At 37.1% G+C, this 13,977-nt stretch overlaps 1 protein-coding gene across 7 annotated transcripts in view; it reads right to left on the bottom strand.

Annotated features, from left to right (window-relative positions):
* The window catches only part of INTS6 (integrator complex subunit 6), a 49,766-nt gene that overhangs the window by 24,120 nt on the left and 11,669 nt on the right, over positions 1–13,977 (bottom strand). For all 7 annotated transcript variants that reach the window (XM_062618939.1, XM_062618942.1, XM_062618940.1 and 4 more), the window contains one exon: positions 4,953–5,042. In XM_062618939.1, coding sequence (XP_062474923.1) covers positions 4,953–5,042 — 90 coding nt within the window. The remainder of the gene's footprint in view (positions 1–4,952; positions 5,043–13,977) is intronic.

The following is a 13,977-nucleotide window of genomic DNA, read 5'->3' as shown; positions in this document are numbered from 1 at the left end:
GGCACACATAAAAAGACACATCTAACATTCCAAACAAATGCAGCATTTCATCCTGAAGGACTAAGGATAGCAACAAAATTCAAGCCCAGCTGAGAAAACAAACCCTTGACAGACTGACTAACTCTACTTAAAGTTAACAGTGTTTTATTTTCCTATCTTTTCTATCCAATTGTATGCAGTTGTAACACAGAAAGCCACAGTTTTTTCTTCCACAGGAATTAACTTCAGATCACAGAGGCACACTAGGTCATCTGACACACCATGTTAATGATACGCTATACTTGGCCATTCTGATACTAGCGTTAACCATGAGCAAGCGCACACCGAGCTGATAGTTACACAGAATTCATGTCACGAGCTCTGGGGCCCAGTGCCAAATGCTGTGATCATAGCAACTGCTGCTTACAGGAATAACATGGACAAGGAAGGACAAGAACATACAGCTCTCTAACGAGAGCTGCTACGCATTTCTTGCAGAATTTGTTTAGAAATCAAGATATTTATCTGGAGGAATAACGATTAAAAATATGGAGCGTTTACAGTTCCTGGTTACTCTTGAAAGTAAGCAGGACCTTGCCACTTGTCAGTTATTACAGCAGGGATACAAGATGACCAACCCTGGGAAGAATCAATGTGACAATGCCAAAGAGTTCTAGGAAGAGGAGTCAAGAAAATCACTGATTCCTTCTGTAAGAACCTCTCATAACTGGAAGATCAGAAGAGTGGCAACATAAAGATGCCAAACAGCATTGCCCATGCTTTTTATTCGCATGACCATTCATCAGAATGTATCGATAGCTCAATAACCAAGTCAGTCTTGCAAACAGGAGTTTAATGCTTCCTTTTAAAACAGAGGGCATGTAGAAGGAAGAAACATAGCTCAGCAGCTGCAAAACTGAAGTATGACATTTTATTTCATAACAAAGAGGAATAAAGAGAAATCCCCTAAAGCAGTTAAACACTTGTTAAAGGAAAGATTGGGAAAGGGCTAAGACTAAATTTGAGGGATCAGACCAGAAGTGAAAGCCACTCTGAGAGGAATTCCTAGCATAAAACCAATAATTAATGATGGTATTCCAACAGAATGAGCTCATCTCTTCCTCAAGTTATGACTGGGACAAGGGAATCCAGGGAAGAATCTGGTCTACATACCACACTGAATGTAGAACTGGCACTAGCCCTCTTCAGTGTATTGGCACGGGTGCATTTGGAGTCAGTGCCAGACGGGACAGGGCTGAAAATCCTACTAACTTGTGCTAGTGGAGATGACAATTCCATAGACTGCATCATTTCCACCTTCAGTCTTGAGGAACTACATCCATGAGAGACAAAGCAGTGCTGAATGGGTAAGGCTCTTTATCTGCAAAACCCATATTAAATTCCACAAAGCAAAGGCTTGACTGCTTCACTCTAGGACAAATGACAGTGTTCACACATTGGTAAAGCTGATTTCATTGGTAAGAATACAAATGTCCATCTGAATGACAAAGCTTTGAGAAAACTTGCTTCCAGGTTCCACGCTGGCTTCACATGGAACAAAACCAATGTTCTGTCGGTTCTCTTGTACACAAGTTTTAAAAGAACTAAAAATATACTGCCTTACCACATAAGAACTTTTACATAGGAAGTAAAAACTTGTCATAGCCAGTGGGATATGATCACTTCCAACACCGACTCTGAAAAGCCTCTCCAAAGTCAAACCCAAAGAACAGAAGAGATATTTCAAAGTGACTGAAAAGCTTTGTTATTGAGCAGAGGAGCAAGAACAGACTTCTGTATTTCCAGGGTGATTTACTGTATCAATTTCTGCATGTCCAACCTGAGAGGTAACTGTAAAGGACATTCAAGCGACATCAAAACTCTGATCAATAGGACACATGTTGACTAAGGTAGATGATCATCCCTGAAAGACAGAAGCACTTTTGGATTGTTTCCCTGCTCTTTGGTACTGTTAAGGACATTCCTACCAGTACAGCTATGGCAAGAGAGAAAAAAACAAACCACATCTATTGCTGGGTATGAAATACATACTTTGTAAACACATATGGAAGAGCACTCAAAGAAACTTGCATTTTGTCTTGCAGGAAGGAAGAGCAGTGGTCACTATCAGCTCCTCCAGAAGAAAATGCCTTTAAGTTCGCTCACTTATGAAGAAGTCATTAGTCCACTATCATTAATAAGAGTATCTGCTTCTCTAGAATGCAGTTTAATCATCAAACCATGCAGGTGTCAGATCTGGCACAACGTCACAATCATGATACTAAAACTCCAAGTATAGCACACACTCGTCAGCCAGCACCACTCATGTGCTAAGCCTAAGTTTAGTAGGTTAAAGCAGTGTCCTGAGTTCATCAGTAGCAGTCATTTTTTAACTTCTTAGTAGCTGCGTTTTTGACTTTCAGCCTGGGAACAGCACTGACAACACCGATGTTTTTAGTTGTTGCTCAGTAATGTTTAGTCTGACCAAGGACTATCCGAGTCTCATGCTCTGCCAGGGAGGAGGGGAAGCCAAGAGGAAGCAGAGACAGGACACCTGACCCAAACTGACAAAAGAGGTATTCCATACCACAGCACGTCATGCCCAGGACGTAGAACTGGGAGCAGTTACCCGGAAGGGCTAGATCACTGCTCGGCTGGGCTAGGTATCAGTCAGTGGGTGGTGAGCAGTTGTATTCTCTTCCATTGCTATTTCCCTTATCATTATTATTACTGGTGGTAGCAGTAGTGGTTTGTGTTATACCTTAGTTACTGGACTGCTCTCATCTCAACCCATGGGAGTTACATTATTTTGATTCTCCTCCCCATCCCTCCAGGAGTGGTGGGAGGAAGGGGGGATGGGGGGAAGTGAGCAAGCAGCTGCGTGGTTCTGAGTTACCACCTTAAACCATGAAAAACAGCCTCCAGAAAACCCATTTTCTCAGCATAAGTTGCAACAATTTAAAGATGTGAATGTGTGACCAGATGGTTGCCTAACCATAAGAAAATGTTTTCTTGGGAAGACAAAGGTGAGGAAGTTGTACTCACATTTGAAGACAAAGGAACACAAAATAACTTGCTGGCTGTAGAAAACAATGACTCTTGCTGTAAGCAAAGAGTTCATGACTCTTTGCGAATAGAGCTTTCTTACCCAAACCATTTCAGATAAATGAACAAGATGAAAGGAAATCTAATGCAGAATCATTGAACTGTGTACATGAGAAGGGACACATGAAGGTTAGACAGTCCACAGTCTTCTGATTGCTCAGGGTCTTGTCCAACTCAGTTTTGAGCATCTCTAATAACAGAGATCTCACAATCACTGGACAACCTATACCAGTGTTCAATCACCCACAAAGTTAAATTTTTTTCTTTATATCCTATGGTACAATTTGCAGCTGTCTCATTTCAGACCTGTGTACCTCCAAGTAAAGTTGGGCTCCCTCCTACACTAAGTTGTTGCAGGTAGTGGTAAGACACTCCCCCCTTCCCCATCCCTCAGGCTTCTCTTCTAAAGGCTAAACCCAGTTCTTAGCCTCTATTCAGATGTCATTTGCTTCGCCCCTCTGAGCATCTTCGTGTCTCTCACTCCAGGATGTCAATGTCACCTGACAGCAGACAAATTGCTTCCCCTCAAGAAAGGACTTACACAGCTATGGCATTACCCAATTAGCTCTTAAAAAAAACAAAACGGTATTCTACTGGTAACAGCACTAAATGTTGTAGAAGGCTCTAAAAGTGTCACACTATCCCTCTGTTTAATTAACAGTATCTCACTGACAACCACTGTAAATATGAGGCTGCTATTCTACTCAGTATTTTGGATCACACCCAATCATTCACAGGATTAAACTGAAAAGAGCTTAGTGGGTAAAAACATACGACGGAAGTGAAGTCTTATACAGACATCCCACTTGGTATCATGGATCCAAGCATTCCCTTTCAGTTACTGGCTATGGCTATTTGTTAGTAGCCCACATAGAATTATGTTGCCATTCAACTTTCTTTCTCTAAGTCAGACAATACAAAAGCATCCAAATAACACTTTTCATACAAATAACTTCTGTAAATGCTGTAATAATGTGATATAAGAGAGCATTAGGAAAAATGTGAGTAAGTAATATATGACTATATTGTCAAACGCATTGTACCACATGGAAAAGTCTGGATCCTCCCCTTTAGCTTTAGGACAGACTTTTGAATATTAACCTTTTCCCTGAAAAGGGAATGATCTTAGGGTTTTATTGTTGTTTGCTTTTTCTGACTACTGCATGGAATGGGTACTGAGCTGGCCAGACCAACCCCACCCCTAGTGACCTCTTTCATCTTTTTCAGGAAAGAATTCAAAACAGCCAGTAAGTTAAAATAGTTCAGTGCCTCAACATTTTCTGTAGCTCCAAATCTGCAAGATGTCTGACCAGGTACTCACTCCAGTATGTTAAGATCTACTGTTTTAAATTGATCTACAGACTTAATTTGAGAAATATTTCTTCAGCTCTTGTCTTGGATAAGGACACTACCAATTTTATTATAATCACTTTAAGAGCCCAGTGTGAAACAACCACATATTTTATACACTCCCTAGTGACCACATCCTTTGGGAAAGCACTACATTAATTTGGGTCTGCACATAAAGAGCTTATATCTAGACCAGCTAAAGACATACAAGCTTTACAGAAATCCATTTCTTCTGTTTGTTGAGTTGAAAAGCATGAACTCTCTGGATAGAAATAGCAAAGTAAGCCTACTAAGCAGACCAACAGTTGTACTACATATTTCTGTAATATGCGATAAGGAAAAAGAGCTATTCAGATTTTTGCAGTACTTCATAAAATTACCTCAAGTAAAAAGGAAAAAATATGCAAGTTTAAGCTATTAATGAGCATACTCTTTACGAGTCTTCTATGCTCCTACTGTATACAGTATTCTAACACAAGGTTTAGTACACATCACTGTAAACAGAGGTCAGATCTTACCTCTTCCTGTATCCCGCTCGTAGTAGTTAATTTACTTCCATCAGTGACTGTTATAATTATTGCTGGCTCCAGAAAAAAGGGGTTTCGTCCCTGAAGGGAAAAAAAAAAAAAAAGGACATTTCATTTAAAATGTTAGAACAAATTCAAAAGCTTCTATTCAGTCCTTAAATAACCACTGATACCCACCGACAAAACAACAAGGCCTGAGGTATTTATTCTCATGTACTACGGGTTTCTGAGTCTTTTTGCAACTAGGCCTTGTAAAGCTAGACACTTTCTATCTCTGTATTCAATAAATGCATACAAAAGCACGGCAAAAATGGTTAACTTCAATAACAATGTATACTGCAGTATTCTGACAAATCAGCAGCTGTTTAGAGGAACAACAGTCTCTTTAAACCAGAAATACTGCCAATTCCTCCTATTCCAGGGTTGATTTTATGTGTGATTTAATTACCGTGTGAACAACTAAAGCATTTGCACAATACCTTGTGATCATGATCCCCAGGGTAAGAACTAGTACCCTATGTATTAAGGAAGACTCTGACATGAATAGTACCAGTTACATTTTGACTGAAGTGGTTCAACCATGCACACAAGACTTCAAAAATAAATATCTGAAAAATAGATAAGCTTTCTATAGACATTTCTGCCATTTAAGACAGAAACGTAGACAAATAAGACATTCTGTGATGCCACCAAGACATTCAAATAGTCTAGCTGTAACAAAAAAAAACAAACCCAAAACCACCTTGGCTTGCTACTGGAATTTCTTTTCCTACTGTCAGTAAATTAGAAACTTCTGTCCCTCCTGAAAAAAATAGATCCCAAAGTAATTTATGTACATGAATTACTCCAAGCCAGGTAGCACACTCCACTCTAGCCAGGGTTAAAGACAAGACTGGATAAAAGCCACCACAAGCTTTACTTTAGCAGGTTCTACTCTACTATTGCCAAGCTTAAGGCCTTGATTTACTTCTTCAGAAAACAATAAAGAAAAATACAACCACACCCACAGCCTAGTTCTGCTTATGAAGACAAACAATCTCATAAATGCTTACAATTTAATAATATGGGGAGAGAACTAATAGGTCTTAAGAAAAAGACATTTTAAATAGGTGGCATTTTTTTAGAACCCTTTTAATATCAGGGATCATCTACTGATTGTGTGCTTAGAACAGAAATATCACCTCATGATTTCTAACATATTTGGTGAGGCATATCCCATTTGAAGTGGCAACACCACATTTATTGTGATCAACTCACTATATCCAACAGAAAAATTAAAACTTCATTTGCTCAGTATCTTCTCAACCCTTAGTGAAAATCCTGAAGTTTTCTTTTAAAAACAGCATACCGTTAATACAAACAAAAAATACGCAAAAAAATCAAACAAGGAAGATCAATCTCTCCGTCGAAAGCTCAGCTAGTTCATAATCCAATTTAAACAATTAGTCAAAAGAATTTAAGGACTCTCAAAATACACTCAATTTTAATTAAAATAATTTCCTAAGAATATTTCACCTTATTTAATTCTGAAGAACAGTTATGGTATGTTATTCTGCCATCTAATACTTCATCACAACTGCAAAACATCAGCTGGAAGCTAATTATGTTGTACTGAAATAATATTGAAATCTGAGTTTCTAACTAGAGGAAAAGGATAAATTTTCTCATGAATACTGAACATAAAAATACTTTAATCCTATTGCTAATAAATTATTGTAAAAATTGACAATTGATAAAAATAACAAGATTTTAGATTTAAACTATCATATGCAATACTCTGGTCCAACCTGAAATTTAACTATTAAAGATTTAGTCTCCAGTAGCCCCTATTACCCAGATATCCTCACTATCTTAAATGCTTTTGTGTACCTCAACTATAACCTTTCTCAATTTTACCCATCTAAAATTTAACCCTTAAATTTTAACACTTTGGACTCAGAATGACTATGAAATTATAATGAACAAGAAATTCTAAGCTTCAGCTCCCTCTCCCCCATCCCCCTCAAAGAAAAAAGTCTGAAGGAGAAATTACTTCATCTTCAGTCTTTTATAATTTCACAAGCATTTTATCTGTACAGTGATCACCAACATCCTAATTCAAGCATCAACTCACACATCAACACATTTACAAAAGCAAGAACATCTTTCTACTAGAACAATACTCATTTGTAGCCAGAGTAACAAGTGACTTGAGAACCTCTGACGCCAGAGACAAAGTAACCCACATTTCCGTATCTATCACCTACAGGATAACTGTGGAAACACTAGCAATGCCCTGTTGCAAAGTTTCCCCTTGAAATCTCTTCTTCACTAACTAGATGTGAAAATACAGTAATCTCAAGTTCCTTGACTCATCAATACAGCTGTAAACATTATTCTTTCTAGAAAGAATTTATGCAATCAAGTCAAAAGTACACTATTTACCACTGAATTTGTTAAGACAAGTGAACAGAGCTGAATTCATTTAGCTGCACTTAGCTTCACAGCCTCATGCAATTTAGAAACATGAATGAATATATCTACATTCCACCTAAAGGAGCAGAAACATAATTAGCATACATCAAGGAAGAATTTCACATAAAATAGCTATTATAGAGGTTTACCATTTTTGACTAAGAATCTCCATTATATTAATTTTATAGCAACACCATTAACTCTTTTGACCCCACTCCTCAGCTGTATGAAGGCATACAAAACCAGTATTAAGTCAGATATTCAAAAAAAAAAAACAAAACCCCAAACAAATAAAAACAAACAAACAAAAACAAAACAAACAAACAAAAAAAAAAACAAAAAAAAAACCAAAAAAAAACCTACCCAACCTGCTCTCAAAATTCAAATGTTTTGGTAAATTTGGCAAAATGAAATTCCAGAAGACTTACACTTACCAACTTTTTGAACTAAGCAGCAGCAGTTTTCTCAATTACTGGCTTAGAACTTTATTTCAATCTAATGAATCTAATTCTATGATAATAAAATTATTTTATGTTGCTTTTCCTCTAGAAATATACTATTAAAACACTTTGAAATTACATGTCTTAGAAAAACTGCTTCAAAACACGTAGCAGCATGGACTGTGAATGTATAGGAAATCAATTCAGCACAGCTCAATTATTTTAGTTATTTTATTATTTACATAGTAGAACAGTGGGTGACAGAGCACGCATTACCAGATCTTTGGCAGCTTACAGGTATGCTGAAATGCACTGGAAATCAGCTCAGCATACCAAGGTGTAAATAATATGCCTGTTTACAACTTACTCTGACAACTAACTAATCATCATGAGCTTTTTTTCCATTTCAAAAGCAAAAATAATCCAGCAGCTAATGCTGGTATCATTTTACATTCCCACACAGGGTAGTATAAGATTCAAAGTGTGAAATCCTGAGTTCTTAAAGTAAGTAGGGTAAAGATCAGGTCAGCCTCAATACTCATACCTTGGGAAACATTAAGGGCATTGCTCACAATTTAAGCTAGCATTATATAGTCTTTCTACACAACATGTTCAAAAACATTCTATGTATATTCTATATTATATATACATTCTAACAAGCATACAAGGATAAACACTTCTGTTCCAGACAGATTATAACCACTAATAGTGAATAAACATTTTAAAGTCTAGAAACTCAACCACTATATTTAAACTGTGGCAATTTGAGTCCCAATTTACTTAGGCTACAGTAAATTTAAAAGTATTTTCAAATTTTATTTTAAACCCTTATTTTTAAATAGATTTGCTTCTAAACAAGAATTTTGGAATAAATAATATTTCTTTTTCCAGCTGAAAATTCAGTGGCAACTAGCTCCCACAGCGACTTCAGCTAATTGCCTCATGTAGGCAAATTGTTTCACTTAGTATCGTTTTCAGTCTAAATAGCTGCTATAGTAATCTGACTGCAAATTCCTTTCAATAATGCACTTTTCACTCTGAAGGTTACTAGCAGAAGAAGGATGAAGTACCTAAGGTTTTAATGGTTAATCATCCCATTCAACCACCAAATTGTAAAGTCATACAAAAGGGTTTTTTCATTCACCTACAACCTGCATTTTCAAGGACTGATAGGCATAAAGACCACAAAAACCCCCAACACACCTCTTTTATGAAGTTATTTAAAAATCAGCAACAATACCAGGGCAATCCTGCTTGTGCCTTTTTAGCCTAGCAAGCTTGTAAGAGACTCAAAGCCTTAAAGCTAACTTATGACACACAACACCCGCTCTTTTGGACAACTTGACAGCTTCACAACTATTTGTTCCAACTCCCAAAGTAACTAAGTTACACTGGTTGCCATTTCTCCAGTCAGCCACAACAGTTCTATGCTCAGACGACACAAAGCAAATTCACAGCACCAATGAGTTCCACACCGCTCACCAGGGGTCACAGAAAGAGGCACAGCCAGCTTGAGTGATGCTTTCGGAGGCGACGCTTGATCTGATTGAGTCAGAAGTGTATCAAATTATCAAGACACATTATTATTTGGTTAAAAGTCTCAAAACTAAGAATTCACTTTTGTAGGCAAGTGAGCTTAGCAATGAGTTTCAGTATGAATAACATTCATAGATTCTTTCTTCTTCAAAGTGTGCAGGTAAAGCAATTCAAGAGCTATTGTGACCTTTAGATGTGCAAGTATACAATATTACGCATACAGTAAGAGAAAACTGATTTAAGACTATTGTTACCTCAATGCACATATTTTAATATTAATTCCAGAGTCAGAGGTGTTGAAAAACTTATGAAACAGCTGAGGTAGAAACATGACCAAAAAAACCACCAAGTCAGAGACTAAAAATGACATGTTCAGCATGCAACTACTATAAAAAGAAGTATTTAGTAGTACAAAAGCTTCATGCCCAAGAAAGGCTAAAAGTTGAAAATAAATGTAAACTGACATATTTTTAACAGAACACATTACTAATCACTGGGAAAAAAAAAAAAACTAATTTTTCAGATCACAATCACATCTAAAAGTTATGCATTCACAATGCAGTAAATCACAAAATTTAACAGAAATTGTATTGCTCATCCACCATTCATTATATCTCTCAGCAGAGCCTTTTTATTTTCAGAAGTATCAGGCCTAACTGCTGGTAAATTTAGTCATCTGACCAGGAAAACAGAAGTGCACTATCAGTTTTTTAGATTCAATCAGGGTTTTTTTTAGAATTCGAAAGGTCAAAATTCTCATAAATGCTCACAAGAAACTGTGAGCAACCATTGTTCAAAACCAGTAGTTTAAAATGAAGTCTAGAAGTCAGAATTATGGAATAATTAATAACTTTAAGGCTTAAAAAATACCCAACAAAACAAAAAAACAAAACAACAAAAATTCTATAACAGCTTAAAAATAAAATGCCAAAAAAACCCAAAACACTCAGCTTGAATTTCAACAAACCAAAACAGAAGGTAGAAATCTAACATAGTTTTCAATTTTTGTACCTTGGGAACTTAAGTTACCCTTTAGAAAAATTATGAAATGTCTAAAACATTAATTTAACATTTATTAGAGACTTTCCTCTTCACTGCTCAAGGCAGAAATTATCAGTCAAGTATACAGAGGTATTTAACAGCTGGTCTACCCTCTTATAGTCAGCTGCAGAGGAACTGTAGCATCTAGTGCAACTTCTTACTTGTCCCAGCTCACATATCAGCCGCTTTGACTACCTTCTATTATCCCTGCAGAACCAATCAATATAGTTGTGAAGCACCAATTGTATTTTATGCATTCACACAATTGTTTCCCAAGTCACAAACACAGGCACCACAATAATATTTTAGTGGATTCATAACTGGCAACATAACTCTTCACAAAAACTACCTCACCTTTAAGATTTTTTCAAATATATGTAGACATGCACCGTAGTCATGCAGATGTATGTACACACTACAGCACTCAGGAATAGCCATGCTTTCTACTTCAGCAGACTAGGACATACTTTCTACCAGTTGTTAAGCGGCCAAATGAGTTTAAGTGGAAGCTTGCCCACATGAAGCTATGCTGCATATCACCTAATTAATATTTAGCAAACGCTAGGAAACTCTAATCTATCAAAACACAAGGAAGAATATGATGGAGGAAAACAGAGCAAGGGCAATCAGGTTCCACCAGAACATTTGCGTTGATAAACCTGAATTCTCACAGGATATGCCACAAGCGCTCCATGATTCTGTGGCCATACTGAAAAGCACAGCACCTCTGAACTGCATCATAGTGTTAACGCAACTAAGCCAACCCCTATGATAAAACCAGCTTTGAGACCATACTTGTTTGTTACAGCTGTTTTAGAATAGAAACTGACACCATGAACAGGAACCACTTAGGTGTCAGAGACACTTTAGCAATTTTAGCATGAATGAGTAAGAGCTGAAGAATATATTGGAATTCTGTACAGGATTAAGACCTCTGGCAAGTCAGGCTTCATGCACAAAGTTAGTTGGTAACTCATTTCTGGTAATGCAGTTTTGCAGTGGTGGCAGTTCTGTCTTTCTAGTAGATGATCAGATATTGGATTAGTGAATATGCTTTAAGATTGCTTTCAGAAGCCTCAGAAGAAAGTTCAATGAAAGCTACACTAACCAGTTCCAGTTTTACACAGTAGAAGTGTTTTGAACTCTGTTATGAAGTTTAAGTCATAAAAGAAATTTTAACATAAACCAGAAATCTCCCTTGATGCCTAATTAATGGCAAGATAGATGCCAGATCTCAGATCAGTCAGAGACTGGAATCTTATAAAACAACCTAATGCAACACTACTCCGGGAATTACACTACTAACAAGAAAAAAATGCACAGTGTTTTTCTCAAAGGACTGCAGGACAGGGGGAGGATTCTTACTATAAGCTCTAGTCCACAAACATCTGCATTATGGACATACATTCTCTGTCCTAACACTGAAACCTTTTAGCTCTCCCTGCAGTATCAAAGATGGGAGGACTTATGTCCTACCTCCCTCATGCTAGGCAGCTGGGAATACTACCTCACTTGCAAAGACAGGTTTTGGGAAGAACACAGGTAATCATCTGCTAAAGATAATTTGAGGAGGCCCCTTACTACACCCAGAGGAGGAGAGCTCTATATCTTATGGGGAAAATGACTGCTACCAGAATTGCAGATGATAGTAGCAAGTTTTAGAAGCTTGAATTATAGTCCTCCATAGTCCCAAGAACCATAAAGATCTAGTTCCTCTGTATGTGAAACAATATACACACACATGGTGGGTAAAAAGACCAAGTCTCTTCAACTGAGGAATGAAGGAAAGAAACAAGTTTGACAAATGCTGAATTAGTCTTGACTGAGCCCAAGACAATAACTATGCACTTATGAAAGCACCAACTCTCAACACCATTGCTGACTCTCACAAATTAGGACTCTCAGAGTTTTTTCTGTAGTTTTACCCCCATAAAAGGGTCTTTTATAAACTGATGTTTGACCAAAACTGTGTATCAAAGTACCTCACCTACATTATTTTTACTTTGTAATTGGAAAACCAGCCAGCAGAGGGGGCACAAGTTAATAAAATCTACACTTTGTATGAGGTGATCCAATAAAAAGGAGATAAAACATGTGAGGCATGCTTTCCTTGAACGCTATCTCAAAATATTCAGGAAACAAGTAAATACTTCTCTAAAACTGTGTATACATGAAAATCCCTACATGATGGTACCAGTACAAATAAGAAGCATTCAATTACTGAACCCTAACGTCTTGATCTAACTCTACGTTTAATCCAGCAGTTCATGGGTTCTGACACCAGGGATAGCACATACTATATACTCTCCCTTTCTTGCTGCCAACTGCCCATCTTTTGGAAGACTCATCCACAAACATTCGACTGTATTACACACACACTCCTTTTTGTTTTGAAGTTAAAAAACAGTATTCTACCTCCTATTACTTTATCTTCTGGAGAAGATCTTAAAAGAAGAGCTTTAGGAAAGTCTACTAGAACTTATCAAGATCTAAACTCATGCTTCCATTAAATCACCATCTTTACCCAAGGAAATAGTAAACACTGTTTAAGCAATCATTATTTCTCCTGCACTCATTCACACTCCAAAAGTCGGGGTATTAATGTAATGATTTTGTATTAAGGATGGCTACCAAAAAAGTCCTTTCCTCCATGACATGAGGAGATTCCAAAATTTAAATTTAGATATGTACAGCTGTCCTTCCCTATAGGCTACAGCAAGGTTGCTATACGCAAAGCAATTTTTCATGTCCTAGACAGCTCTTTACTTAACTATGTTACAAATACCTAAGAGTTACTACAATGCCCAAGACATGCACTGATCAGCTTTGTATTCAGGATGTCCTGCGGAGGATAAGAAGGCAGTTATGTGGTTTTTGCTTCATCCCTTACCAGTACTACAGATTAGCAGTAGATAAAATTATTTCTGCACATGCAGCTAGGACACTGATTTGGTGGTACAACCGAAGCCGCCTGTATTTCAGGCAACTGGAACAAGTAAGTTGCAGGTTTAAAGAAAAAAGAAACTTAGCTTTTCAAAGCAGAAGACTACTGAAAGAGCAGACGTTTCCCAAAGCCAAGCCAGAAATCAAACTCCCTGCCACACCAGTTGCAGAATATAAGAATGGAGCAACCTATGACTGAAAAATCACACCATGTCTGTAACACAGACCATGTAAATTCTATTTATGAAAAGGAAAGTTAAGGTATTCAGGAAAATAAATGGGATAGAAAAGCAATTTGCTCATCAGTATTTTGCTCCTAAGCATTTTTTTAAATATTAAAAAAAAAAAAAATCACAAAAAACATTTACAGCTTCAATCAACTATTGAAGCTCTAAACATGTCATCTTATATTCATCCTGCCCTGTCTGAAAGCCCTACAAAGAATCCAAGATTCAGTTAGATATTACTTGTATAATTAAAAATACTACAGAGACAGAACAATGATCTGAATTGCAAAAGGCACCAAACTTTGTCCAAAAACCGAAAATCACAGAAATATATTTAAGCACATCAGATGCTTGCTGATATAGAACACAGACTTG

This window comes from Pezoporus occidentalis, unplaced genomic scaffold (assembly GCF_034315485.1).
Source record: "Pezoporus occidentalis ecotype Australia unplaced genomic scaffold, CSIRO_AGI_Poc_V1 ctg207, whole genome shotgun sequence".
In the NCBI taxonomy this organism is placed as follows: domain Eukaryota; kingdom Metazoa; phylum Chordata; class Aves; order Psittaciformes; family Psittacidae; genus Pezoporus; species Pezoporus occidentalis.
This window is presented reverse-complemented; position numbering and strand designations above follow the sequence as displayed.